Below are 13,938 nucleotides of genomic sequence, written 5' to 3' on the forward strand. Positions count from 1 at the left end.
TCACAAGTCATGTGGTTTTCAAGTCACATGGTTTCCAAGTCATGTGATTTCCAAGTGTCATATGGTTTCCATCCAATTAACACATGGGTATACAAAGCTTTAAAAAAAGGTTTTCTCTGAAGTCCCTAAACTGTTTCTATTGCAAAGTGTTTCATTTGTTTCACCCAGTTAGTTGTTTCTTAACAGTAAATGAATCCATTTTTTATAAAGCTGAACATATGTAAATAGTGTAAGATGTACAATAATAGTAGTGCTAGATTGCTAAATAATGTTCTCTGTGAATGCACAGTGGCCAACTTTTGTCTCTTTCATAAGCTGACCATTGGTTGACGCTGTAGAAAGGTGACATGTTCAATGTATACCGCCCTCGCCAGTGCATTTGGTTTAAATTTGCTTCGGCTGTGACGGCTGGTGATAGTTGAAGGAAAAACCATGTTTAGATGAAAATTCCCCGTTGACATGTTGCGAAAAAAATTACCTTCTGACGGTTTGGGGCTTCCTAAGAGTACTTAACAATCAAGTCACTGGTGATATTTTCACCAGCATCCATTTATGAATATTCATAACTTAGGTATTGCAATGCATTCATTGGCTGAGAGTCTAGCATTGTCTGCCTTGCTTCATAATAGGAATGAATATTTCATACCATCCAAAGTCGAAGTTTATAAGTTTTTAAAGCCATCTTGCCTTTATTAAATAGATTACCAAAAAAACTTAGCTTAACTCCCTTCCTGCAATTTTTGCTTTTTAAATGTTGTTCTGAAATGTGTATATCGAGTTGTAACTAGCCAATAAGATGTACATGTATTTTTGACGTATTTATTTAAAATGTAGGATGGCTTTTTGTTCTGTTTCATTTTAAAGCAGCTAGTTTTGTTCCTTGAGTTAAAGGCAGTGGACACTATTGGTAATTGTCAAAGACTAGCCTTCACAGTTGGTGTATCTCAACAAATGCATAAAATAACAAACCTGTGAAAATTTGAGCTCAATCGGTCATCTAACTTGCGAGATAATAATGAAAGAAAAAAACACCCTTGTCACACGAAGTTGTGTGCGTTTAGATGGTTGATTTCGAGACCTCAAGTTCTAAATCTGAGGTCTCAAAATCAAATTTGTGGAATATTACGTCTTTCTCTAAAACTATGGCACTTCAGAGGGAGCCGTTTCTCACAATGTTCTATACCATCAACCTCTCCCTATTACTTGTCACCAAGTAAGGTTTTATGCCAATAATTATTTTGAGTAGTTACCAATAGTGTCCACTGCCTTTAATCAGCCATTCACATGTAGTTAGGTGGAGTTTTCTACGATGGAAATTAATTTGAATTATTGATGAAAACCCTCATTTTCAGTCCTCCATTTTGATATTATATCCTGCATTCTCCAATTGTTTGAATTAAGAAACAGTAGCATTGAACTAAATACACCTTCTTTTTTAATACGGTGCTTTCGTAAACTTACGTTTTATTTATGACAATCAATGTTTTTATTTAATACCTTGTAGCGTTTTCAAAGTCAGGCCACAAACAAAAATAGAGTGTCTTTCCTTGGTGTTAACTGATTGGACAAAATGAATGCAATAAATTGTAAATTTGATACAAACAAACAATGAACAAATCATGTAATTAAGAAAGAATTAACGCTGATTAAATTAATATTTGTACTATTGATAAAAAGTTTATGGTATTTTTTAAATTGCTAGTTCAAATCCTGTACATGTTTGAGTTTTGTAAGGTTATATCAAGTAACACTCCTTAACTGAATCGTACGCCTTGTTTTAATTTCAACATCTGATTATGAATAAAGCGTGTGTTAGATTACGCAAAACAAGAATATAAGTGCAACTTAATCAATAATATGTGTACAAAGATCATCTTCTATCTGTTTGTGTAGCTATTAAACCAACATGGACCAAACAGATTGTTGACTGAATTTAAACTTCTCTCTAATTCCCTGGAAGCCATTTTAGGTTTTTTATATAACAATCATTGTATTGTTAATGTAGTTCGACAAGTCCAGGGTTTTTATTTTAATCAGTTTTTTGTAGATTATGAGCAAAAATAAAAGTGAACGAAGTCCAGTAGCAAATGTGGTCAAGCACAAATATACCGTGTAACACCCAATTTCAGGCCGATACTGATATTGGAGGGAACAAATCCAAGCAAATCCAGCATTTTTAACATGTTTGGGTAAAATGCTTTAAAAATCACAAGGGGCAAGTCCAGCATTTTGATCAAATTTTGGTAAAATATTGAAAAAATCACAAGGGGTAAGTCCAGCATTTTCATCAAATTTTGATACAAAAAAAGAAAAAATTACCAGGGGTAAGTCCAGCACTTTTATCAACTTTGGGTCACATATTGAAAAAATCACAAGGGGTAGGTCCAGCATTTTTATCAAATTTGGGTAAAATTGAAAAAATCACAAGGGGTGTAAGTCCAGCACTTTTATCAAATTTGGGTCAACTATTTAAAAAAAATCACAAGGGGTAGGTCCAGCATTTTTATCAAATTTGGGTCAAATACTGAAAAAATCACATTTTTATCAAATTTTTGTACAAACAATGAAAAAGGAAGTCCAGCATTTTTATCAAGTTTTGGTACAAAAATGAAAAAATCACAAGGGGTAAGTTCAGCATTATCATTCAATTTTGGTAAAATATTGAAAAAATCACATGGGGTAAGTCCAGCATTTTTTATTAAAAACGGGTCAAAACAATATTGAAAAAATCACAAGGGGATAAGTCCAGCATTTTCATCAAATTTGGGTCAAATAATGAAAAAATCACAAGGGGTATGTCCAGCATTATTGTCAAATATTGAACAAATCACAAGGGGTAAGACCAGCATTTTTATCAAATTTTAGTACAAAAATGAAAAATCACAAGAGGTAAGTCCGCATTTTCATTCAATTTTGGTCAAATATTGAACAAATCACATGGGGTAAGTCCAGCATTTTCATACAATTTGGGCAAAATATTGAAAAAATTACAAGGGATTAAGTCCAGTTTTTCATAGAATTTGGGTCAAATATTGAACAAATCATAAGGGGCAAGTCCAGCATTTTTATCAAATTTGTGTACAAAAAAATTAAAAAATCACAAGGGGTAAGTTCAGCATTTTTATCAAGTCCAGCAGTTTTATCAAAGTTTGGTCAAAAATCACAAACATCCCTAACTGCTAACTCTTACCTCAATGTATACACAACCCTAACCCTAACACACACCCAAGCCCAAACATACATGTCATATTCCAAAAATACAAACTCCTGAGTGACAACCCACAAATCTTTGACAATTCACCAGCCTCAGTGTGACGATTGAATCGCTTATCATCTGGCCACACCCACATAGCCATGGGTCAAAGGTCATATCTAGTCAATAAGAGAACACAAAACATTTCAAATATTTGTCTTTCAAAAGCGAATGTTTAATATCCATAACATTAGAAATGATGCATCATTTATTAATAGCAATGGGCACATACGATTGAGGGCAATGTATTTGTACAATTCAAGTTTATATAATACAGGAAAAAAAAAATGTTTATGTTAGGAACACATATTATACATTTATGATTTTAATTAGCAGTTAATGTGTGATCAAGCAATAAGAGCCCAGTTTCATGACTCAGTATAGTAAGCAAAGAATCAGCACTTACGGGAGCAGGGAAATGTTGCTTGTGCGCGTGCTTCCTCCACGTTATTGGGCTTTCTTCGATTACAGAGCTACAATTTGACGGTAAGCAGAGCCATGAAATCGGGCCCAGATCGTTTGATAGATACCAACAACAACATGGAGAAATACATTAGCAAAATAATGTGTAATTTTGTTCCTTGGTGAACTCCCAGCATTATTAATGTGGTGTTAAACCAAGTTACTCCTGTATGATGCTTGTTTTATCGCAGTCCTAAATAATGCCACTCAAAATAAATAGTAAAACCAGAAGAAAATGTAGACTCAAATGAAATCTTACGATTGATACATGTACATTATAAATAAGTTACACTACACTTGAAGGCCTCGTTACAACAAATGTCTGATTATTTGGATCAAAATTATGAACAAGTAAAGCCATTACAATGATCCTTGAATACGGTGTATCGCGCTACTGTTACTTGAATATCAATTTTAAAGCTATCCCACAAAACCAACCGTTTCTTCGATAAAACAATACAGCAACGACAAAATATGCATTAGGTAAACCACATAATATATTGTACTGTGGTACAAAAAGGTCAGATTTGGTGTTGAAAGTTGTGCGTTAGTCTGGTTCAATTGTGTGGAAACGGTGTGATCATTCATGGACTCTTGTTAAAGTTAAAGCCATTATACACTTTCGGAACAGAAAAAGAATTAAAAGTTCACAAATTTACAAAGCTTACAGGGTTTACAGAAGGTAATGGTGACAGACTTAATCTTGAAATATTATTCCATGAAATGCTTTACTTTTTGAGAAAACATTAAAACAATTATCAATTCTCGACAAAGGTGGGTTTTCCTGTTATTTTCTCCTGACTCCGATGACCGATTGAGCCTAAATTTTCACATGTTTGTTATTTTATATATCAGTTGTGATACACGAAGTGTGGGCCTTTGGACAATACTGTTTACCGAAAGTGTCCAATGGCTTTAACACACACAGTGTAACGAGAATTACGGATTATAGTAAACACATGTCATGACACGGCGAAACATGCGGAAACAAGGGTGGGTTTTCCTGTTATTTTCTCCCGACTCCGATGACCAATTGAGCCTAAATTTTCACATGTTTGTTATTTTATATATCAGTTGTGATACACGAAGCGTGGGCCTTTGGACAATACTGTTTTCCATAAGTGTCCAATGGCTTTAACACACACATTGTAATCGGTCCAATAACTTTCATAAAAGGTATTATACAGGATTGGTAGAGCGGACTGATGATACCCAAGCCTTCATCCGTATGGACTGTAAAAGGGGTAACCCTGTTTCAGCCCTAGGAGTATGTAGCAACGGCCTCTGGACAAAAATAATTGTAGCCCACACCTTGAAGTGGCCTTCAGGCCTTGTGTGTCTGGCGACTTGCAAAAAAAAAAAAACTAAAACTAAAAAAAAAAAAAAAAAAAAGTAGTCGCAAACAGTGTTCATGTTCTGTGTGCTCAACCAATACACATGAAATAGCTAACTTAACGCAGGCTTAATCTGTTGTACGTGTCTGGAGAAAAAAAAGTGACGTACAATGAACAATTTTCAGCCTGTTGACACATTATCCTAAACTTGGGTTGTGACAACCGAAAAAGAAGCTTTTGTGTTTTTTGTGTGTTTGTGTTTTTGGTCCATTAGGTTTTCAGGTACAGTTTTTTAAACTATGACTTCATTTCACAGGGAAATATTTCACAGAAAAAAACGGTTCTAGTACGAACTTTGCAATAAGTGCATCAGACTACAACTGAACAATGTTGTTTATCCTTACCGATCCGGTATAATCCATTTATACACACAGCAGTGTGTTCAATTCATACAGTATATTTCATACATGCAACTTTCTAATAGCAAAAAAAAAAAGAGGAAATGGCCGATCACACTTAAAGGCAGTGGACACTATTGGTAATTGTCAAAGACTAGCCTCCACAGTTGGTGTATCTCAACATAATATGCATAAAATAACTAACCTGTGAAAATTTGAGCTCAATCGGTCATCCAAGTTGCGAGATAATAATGAAAGAAGAAAACACCCTTGTCACACAAAGTGTTTTTAAGATTATGACATTTTTAATCGAAAGAGAAAACTTAATGAAATAGTATACTGTCCCTGTTTAGGTAAAAGCTTTGGTTAATATAATTTTTCACATAGCTTGGGGTTATTAATAGTATAGTACTGAGAGTATTAACTTTTATTAGTACTTCTGGTTCTCTGAAAGAAGACTTTGGCAAACTTGAGTAAGGCGCTTGGGGAAAGGATATTTATTGGGAATGGTTTGCATGAGGAAACATTATGATGGGAATCAATCAAATCATTTGTATAGTGTAGATGTGTTCTCTACATATCATATGGCTGGCATTTATCTACCAGTTAAAGGCAGTGGACACTATTGGTAATTATTCAAAATAATTATTAGCATAAAATCTTACTTGGTAACGGGTAATGGGGAGAGGTTGATGGTATAAAACATTGTGAGAAACAGCTCCCTCTGAATTAACAGAGTTTTTGAGAAAGAAGTAATTTTCCACGATTTTGATTTTGAGACCTCAGAATTAGATTTGGAGGTCTCAAAATCAAGCATCTGAAAGCACACAACTTCGTGTGACAAGGGTGTTTTTTCTTTCATTATTATCTCGCAACTTCCGCGACCAATTTAGCTCAAATTTTCACAGGTTTGTTATTTTATGCATATGTTGAGATACACCAAGTGAGAAGACTGGTCTTTGACAGTTACCAAGAGTGTCCAATGTCTTGTAAACACCACATTGGATAATATTGACTGGTCAGGCAGTAGGAGGGTTCTTAAGGAAAAACAAATACATGTAGAAAACCTAAAGTGACTTCTTAATTCTTATAGACTATGCATATTTGTTTGCTCCAAATTGCCTAGCATTGTGCATTACTTTGGTCTTTGGTGCTGTATGTATTAATAATCACCCTGCAGCCGATTTCACGAAACACTAGGATTAATCCGAGTAGGGACGAGTAACTCGTCCTAACTTGGGATTAAATCCTAGGATCGAGTTCACCAAACTTAGGATGGGTTTAATGCATCCTACCCTGTGATTAAGTTCGGAAGAATTTGGTGAAATCGGCGGCTGTACACACACAGTGAGACATCTTTGCCAATGCTTTGAGTTTTAAATTGGCAGTAGAAGACTGATTGATCAACAAAACTAACTAATTAACTAATCAATTAGTCTGATTGATCAACAAAACTAACTAATTAACTAATCAATTAGTAAAAAGGTCACCAGAATAGGAGAAAAATGAAGAAAGAAAAAAGGGTTGAATCAGAAAAGAACAGAAAAAGTTTCCACCTAAACATTAGTTAACAATTAATTTTGTGAATATAAAACATAATTATACTATAGAAAATATGATTAATTTTTTTTATATCTCAGTACACTTTGGTTGAACCAGATTTCAAGTACTTGTCCAAACAAACCACTCATAAATTACAAAGAAAGAAAATTATTTATGTACTATTATTTTGTTTTTCATGATAGGTATATATTAACATAAAATTCACCCAGTATAAATCACACTTTACAATCAGCGAAAAAAACTTACAATTTGCAATAATTTACAGACTTAAATAACTTCACTCTATAGGCCCGGTCCCACAGCAGCGATAAAGATCACGACAAAGAAGAACGCGTTCTATTGGTTAAATTGCTACACGCTGAATACGCACACGCTCATTCAACCAATAGAACGCATTCTCTTGGCATCGTTATCGATATCGTTCTCGTTATCGCTGCAGTGGGACCGGGCCTTGAGACCCTAAATACTATTAATAAACATAGTTCTAGTATACTGTACTTGGAGTTAAGCCGAGGGCGAATTTGGGAGGAAAAAACCACAAGGTCGCAGAGCAAGTTCCTCGTACAAGACCAGAGTACGCTTGGGCGATATCGATTTATTTTATTCACGATATATCGGCGCCAATATATCGCGATATTCGATATAATCGCGATTAATTAAATTTGACATCATCAGTCTTCAAACTCCCAGTGAAAGTTGTTGAAGAGACAGTCATAGCATTAGAGAGGTGTTCTAATGACCTATTCTTCTTGTTTTACTCCAAACCTATGGGGTGCAAGATGTCTCAGCTAGGAAATATATTGATTAATCGATATCGTGATATATCGCGATATATCGATATTTCGATTAAAACCAAATCCATCCGATATCGAAATCGTTTCCAAATTAATATCGCGATATTCGATAATATCGTGATATCGCCCAAGCTTAGACCAGAGTGAAAAAAAAAAACGAAAAAAAAAACAGGCCTTGGAGCTCAAAAAACAACATGCATTCTCCATCGCTGGTCCCCGAAACTCACTCCCAACAAACATCCGGAACGCTTCTGCTGTAGAACAGTTTAAAGGACTTTTAAAAACCCATTTGTTTAAACGTTCCACCTAAAGTGTTTTTGAATCTGTCACTCTTTGTATTTTTGCTTACTTTTCTTTATTCTCTTTTGGGTTTTTGGTTGCATTATCCCTAGCGCTTTGTATCCTTTGGAAAAGGCGCTCTATAAATCCAGTTATTATTATTTATTATTATATGAAAGAGAATTTGTTTGATATTTTTAGAAATAATTTATAGTATGCCATGGGAAGTTTTCAATTCCGAAGATGACCTTAAGAATGACCTTTAACGAATATTCTTCTGGGTTTATTGGAAATGGGTCAAAATTTAAGCCTTTTTGGAGCTATAAGAAGAAACTATAAATAAATAGTAAACTTGCGGGTACAACCATGTGTAAATCTCTTAGGGTGAGTGTTGGCTCTGAAAAGAGCTGGTTTGGTCTCGACGTTTCAAACAGTATACTCTGCTCGTCTTCAGGAGAAACTTTTTGGAACTTTTTGGAGCTGTTAATTGTGGTTAGATACAGGCTGTTCATGGCTTCTCTAAATGGTTTCTGTTCCCCCACTCTTAATGAGTAAAAGTTGAGTCCATTCTGGAATGTCATACTGTAAAATGAAATTTACATCTAAAGAAACAAATCCTCTAAAAAGTGAATAAACAATCTCTCCTTTAACAACACAATGGAAGACACAGATATATAGTTGTATAAATTAAGATATCACATTTACTACATAAACCTACATTTATGTATAAATATATACACAAGTACTGAATGCTAGCACAGAATTGATCATTGTTTTATGGGGGAATTAAATCATTGCTATAATCCAGGTCAAAATACTTGGGCCGAAAATAGCCCCCCGTCCCCTGCTCATTGCTCAATATTATTAACCCATTTGAGTACAGATTATGCAATGACAACCAATATCCACCTGGGCCCAATTTCATAGAGCTGCTAAGCACAAAAATTTGTTTAGCATGAAATTCTTGCCTTGATAAAAACAGGATTACTTAACAAATTTCCACATGATTTTCAGGGTATAAGCAAACAACAGCTGAATACCAGTAACAAGCAACATGTAACAATTGAAATTTGGTTGCTAAACCTGTTTTTATCAAGGCAGAAATTTCATGCTAAGCAAATGTTTGTACTTAGCAGCTCTATGAAATTGGGCCCTGGGGCTTGGTGGCTCTTTAATGGCAAAAAGCCGAACTCCAAAATGATATTTTTAGAAAGGCAAGTACAGAGAAAAGCTATTCTGCCATTAACCAGGATGAACGCGTAAAAAGAGACCCAGATGTTTTTTGTCTTATGCATGGTATTGGTTTAAAAAATAAGCAGGTTTACAGGAGTGGAGTTTCCACCTTGAGAAGGCAAGGCCACTTTCCTTTTGCAAAGGGCACTTCCAGTTGGAAATAAAGTCTATGGGAAACTTTGGAAGGGGCACCAAGACCAAGTCCAGGGGCAACAGGGACCAGGGCCTTCACGGCAGGGAGGGACCACAGACTGCAGGGAGTATACTGTATGAATAGGTATATTGAAGCAGTAGTACTTTGACAGAGTAACAATTTTCTGAGACCGCCAGCTGGAGCCATGAAAACACATCTCTGAAACACACCAATGGGATTCATTCAGAGCTGGGCCCAATTTCATAAAGCTGTTTAGCAGAAAATACTACTTAACCAATTTCTTTGCTAAGCAAACAACTAGTGGGGCACCAGTCGCAACAATGTGAACTTCATGGAATGTTGGCTGGTAACCTGTTTTTGCTAAGCGATTTTTTGGCTTACAGGCTTTATGAAATTGGGCCCTGATAGTAGCAACCTTGCTACACCATCTCACAAAACTCTTGGCTATTGGAAATCTTAAATAGCTTTGTGCAGCTTTTGCATGATTCAATCATAAACATTAAGACAGACATATTGCTTAAAGTACCTTTAAATGATAGTTAGTGAAAACATACGAAGCAGTCCCAGTGAAGAATGGAATGTTTTAGTCGTTTTCATAACATGATTACACATACATCGATCTCTGCATTGGTTGATCGCATATAAATAACATCCCCTCAAAAAATAGGCACAAAATCGGCGACTTCAAAAATCAATATCTGTTTTTAGTGGACTATACCACTTCTGTGATTGATATTAAAGTAAACTCCATTACAACGGGTACAGGCAATTTTGTCATTTCATTTGTTAAGTAGGAGTTAAATTTCTGTTAGTTTACAATTACAAATTCCTCATCACACTTATAACCAACACGCCATCTTTTCTCCGTTACGGACTTCAACACACTAACGAAATGTAGAAAAATTTCTAGGCACATGGTTTGAAATTATCCGGCAACAAAAACGCCTGAAAAACTTTGGCCATTGAAGGAAATAATTGAGGGATCACTTGTTAATCTCACACTGTGGTTGCACTCATTATGTATACACCACACACACACACATACACGCTGTAACCGGAGTTGCATTAGAAGTACTTATCTTGTTCTCTTCAATCCGTTCTGTCAACTTCTTGTGAGACTTCATCTATCACACCTTTCTCTTCAATCCATTCTGTCAACTTCTTGTGAGACTTTATCTCTCACACCTTGGGTCTTGGGCCTTGAAACTAACTCCATATTGAAGATAACCCTGTAACCGAGATTTGTTAAAAAAATTAAAAATATTGGTATAACAGGAAGGCAACGCAAATCTTTTTTGAAACATGTTCAACACATTATGTGGCCGAGTGGTTTAATCCATTTGACACTTTCGGTAAACAGTATTGTCCAAGGCCCACACTTCATGTATCACAACTTATATATAAAATAACAAACCTGTGAAAATTTAGGCTCATTTTGATCTTTGGAGTTGGGAGAAAATGACGTGAAAACCCACCCTTGTTTCGCCGTGTCATGACATGTTTTTAAAATAAATCCGTAATTCTCAATATCGAGAATTTATATTGTTTTAACGTTTTCTCAAAAAGTAAAGCATTTCACGGAATAATATTTAAAGAGAAGTCTTTCACCATTACCTTCTGTAAACTCTGTAAGTTATTTGTAAATCTGTGAACTTAAAAAAAAAAATTCTGTTCCGAAAGGGTCCAATGGCTTTAAGAGCTCTGGTGTTTTTTTAATCTTCCGAGTGTGGGTTAGAGTTCTGGTCTTGCCATGGAAGTAATTGGCAGTGGCTGTGGAATGCGCTGAATATATTGGTTTTAAAAGAATTTAAAAACTTGTATTTTTTGTATTGTAATGTTTCTGTTTGTTTAATCCTCTTGAATACCTTGTTGTAATTTTCATCCAAAAGTCTACTTGCATTAAGATGGTAATGGTAGCAAGCATCCTGCAAAATTACCTTATTATTAAGCCATAATATCCAGCTTAGCGCCTTTCCGTTTGACAGACGGTGTTGGGTTGGAAACGTTGGCATCTAGGGTGCATACAGTTGCTTGAATACGGGTACCATTGAAGTCAACTGGGAACCTGTGAAAATGATTAAAAATGTTACAAAATAAACAAACAATAAGGCCACATAAAAATAAAATTGTTGATCCCCCCCCCCCCCGACTCCATTATTTATTTATTTATTTTTTTTTTTATCATAAAAAAAACAACCTTTTCAGCTGATATTTTTTTCAAAATGTACAGGTTTGAAAAGATGTTCAAAGAAGGTTTTTATTCATGTTGGCAAAGCAAGAACAATTCTTCAAATATTTTCTTGGGCTACACTGTGCCTAGTTGTTTGAAAAAAAAATACAGAAAATGTCATCTAGGAGTTAAATTTGTTTGACAAAACTATTGAAAACATAAAAAACACACAAACCCTCTGTTTTATAGTGATTGTGATGATTTCTTTATTCTTGATTTCATATTTGGCATGTCAATACAAAAAAAACTCCCTCCCTCCCCCATCCGCAAAAAAAAAAGGACGATCAACACTTTTTTTTTGTATGTGGCCTAATTGATTTATATCAGGGATAAGGAATAGGATTTGGTTTTTACCCATACACCGGTATGTGTAAACCACTGTTTACTTAGTACTTTCCAAGTCCAGTGAAGAAAATACACTAGGGGATTTGAACCCACAACCTTTAAAATCTGACAGCTGCTAAAACATAGGATTTGAACTGCCTCTAGCCAAAGGGCTAGCTCAGTGGTCTAGGGGTAAGACATCTGTTCTAGTCTGGCAGAGATTGTGGGTTCAAATCACACCTGAGTGATTTGCCTGTAGACTTGTTCACAGGACTCTGGAAAGTACCGAGCATACAGTGCGTAATACGCATCAGTGTTAGGGCTAAAACCAAATAATAACATACAATACAAACAAAACATTTGTACTAAAATCCTGGAATCGACTTACCTGTCAGCCACTTTGACTGGGGCGTCCTGATTGGTTGCCGTTCTACAGGTCCGCTGGAACTTTGTCACCAACTCAATGGCCTTGTCAGTCACAATGACAAGGTCACCTTTCTTTGTTGTCTCACTTCCCTGCACAACAAAAATATTTTCGAAATTTTTTCTTTTGTGTGAAAGCAGTCAAAAAAATCAAAGACCAAAATTAGAGAGAGCAATCCATTCCAAATATCTACGCCTTATACTTCACGCAGGCAACAGAGGCGCCCCTGGTCATTGCCTTGGTGCCTCTAAAAATGTTCCAATAGAAATTGTCTCATGGGTGCCCTTTCCAAGGAGAAAGCATTTTTAAAATGTCAGCAATGTCTGGACCTATAGTGCTATAAAGCAATCTTTCACCAATCTTGAACTCTTGGTGGCAGCACACACCTAGTGGCGGGTTTAAGGGTTAGGCTACACGGTGCTCATCTGATCAGTCGCGGGTTATTGGATTTTTACTTTGCAAATCGCTTGTACAAAAGAATGCTGGTCAACTGGAAATTTTCCAGGTACCACCGCAGTGTCTGCTGGCATCAAAAGTTCAAGATCGGTGAAGGAGAAATGCATGGTCCCCAAGGGTTAAAAGCTTCTGGTTCTGTATTGTACCTTCTTTAAGAGAATGACCACAATGCCATCACTGTAGGGACTGACGGTGAATCCAGCTACGTCAGCTAGGGGAATACGACTCTTAAGGAGTAATGTCTTACCTTCTTTAAGAGAATGACCACAATGCCATCACTGTAGGGACTGACGGTGAATCCAGCTACGTCAGCTAGGGGAATACGACTCTTAAGGAGTAATGTCTTACCTTCTTTAAGAGAATGACCACAATGCCATCACTGTAGGGACTGACGGTGAATCCAGCTACGTCAGCCAGGGGAATACGACTCTTAAGGAGTAATGTCTTACCTTCTTTAAGAGAATGACCACAATGCCATCACTGTAGGGACTGACGGTGAATCCAGCTACGTCAGCTAGGGGAATACGACTCTTAAGGAGTAATGTCTTACCTTCTTTAAGAGAATGACCACAATGCCATCACTGTAGGGACTGACGGTAAATCCAGCTACGTCAGCTAGGGGAATACGACTCTTAAGGAGTAATGTCTTACCTTCTTTAAGAGAATGACCACAATGCCATCACTGTAAGGACTGACGGTAAATCCAGCTGCGTCAGCCAGGGGAATACGACTCTTAAGGAGTAATGTCTTACCTTCTTTAAGAGAATGACCACAATGCCATCACTGTAAGGACTGACGGTAAATCCAGCTGCGTCAGCCAGGGGAATACGACTCTTAAGGAGTAATGTCTTACCTTCTTTAAGAGAATGACCACAATGCCATCACTGTAAGGACTGACGGTAAATCCAGCTACGTCAGCTAGGGGAATACGACTCTTCAGAAGCAATGTCTTCTGATCCATCATCATGAAGGAAGCAGTGGTCAACACAAACAGCTGGGAATGCAACTAAACACAGAAAGGAACAACAATCTTT

The 13,938-nt window shown here is 36.3% G+C and overlaps 1 protein-coding gene across 1 annotated transcript in view; it reads right to left on the reverse strand.

Annotated features, from left to right (window-relative positions):
• Positions 1-9,822: 9,822 nt before the first annotated feature.
• Positions 9,823-13,938, reverse strand: part of LOC117288262 (unconventional myosin-Ia-like) — a 36,909-nt gene continuing 32,793 nt past the window's right edge. Inside the window, exons 25-28 of the mRNA XM_033769048.1 lie at positions 13,758-13,910; positions 12,413-12,540; positions 11,408-11,535; positions 9,823-10,699 (exon numbers count right to left, since the gene is read on the reverse strand). Coding sequence (XP_033624939.1) covers positions 11,415-11,535; positions 12,413-12,540; positions 13,758-13,910 — 402 coding nt within the window. The 3' untranslated portion in view covers positions 9,823-10,699; positions 11,408-11,414. The remainder of the gene's footprint in view (positions 10,700-11,407; positions 11,536-12,412; positions 12,541-13,757; positions 13,911-13,938) is intronic.

Source organism: Asterias rubens, chromosome 3 (assembly GCF_902459465.1).
Source record: "Asterias rubens chromosome 3, eAstRub1.3, whole genome shotgun sequence".
NCBI lineage: Eukaryota > Metazoa > Echinodermata > Asteroidea > Forcipulatida > Asteriidae > Asterias > Asterias rubens.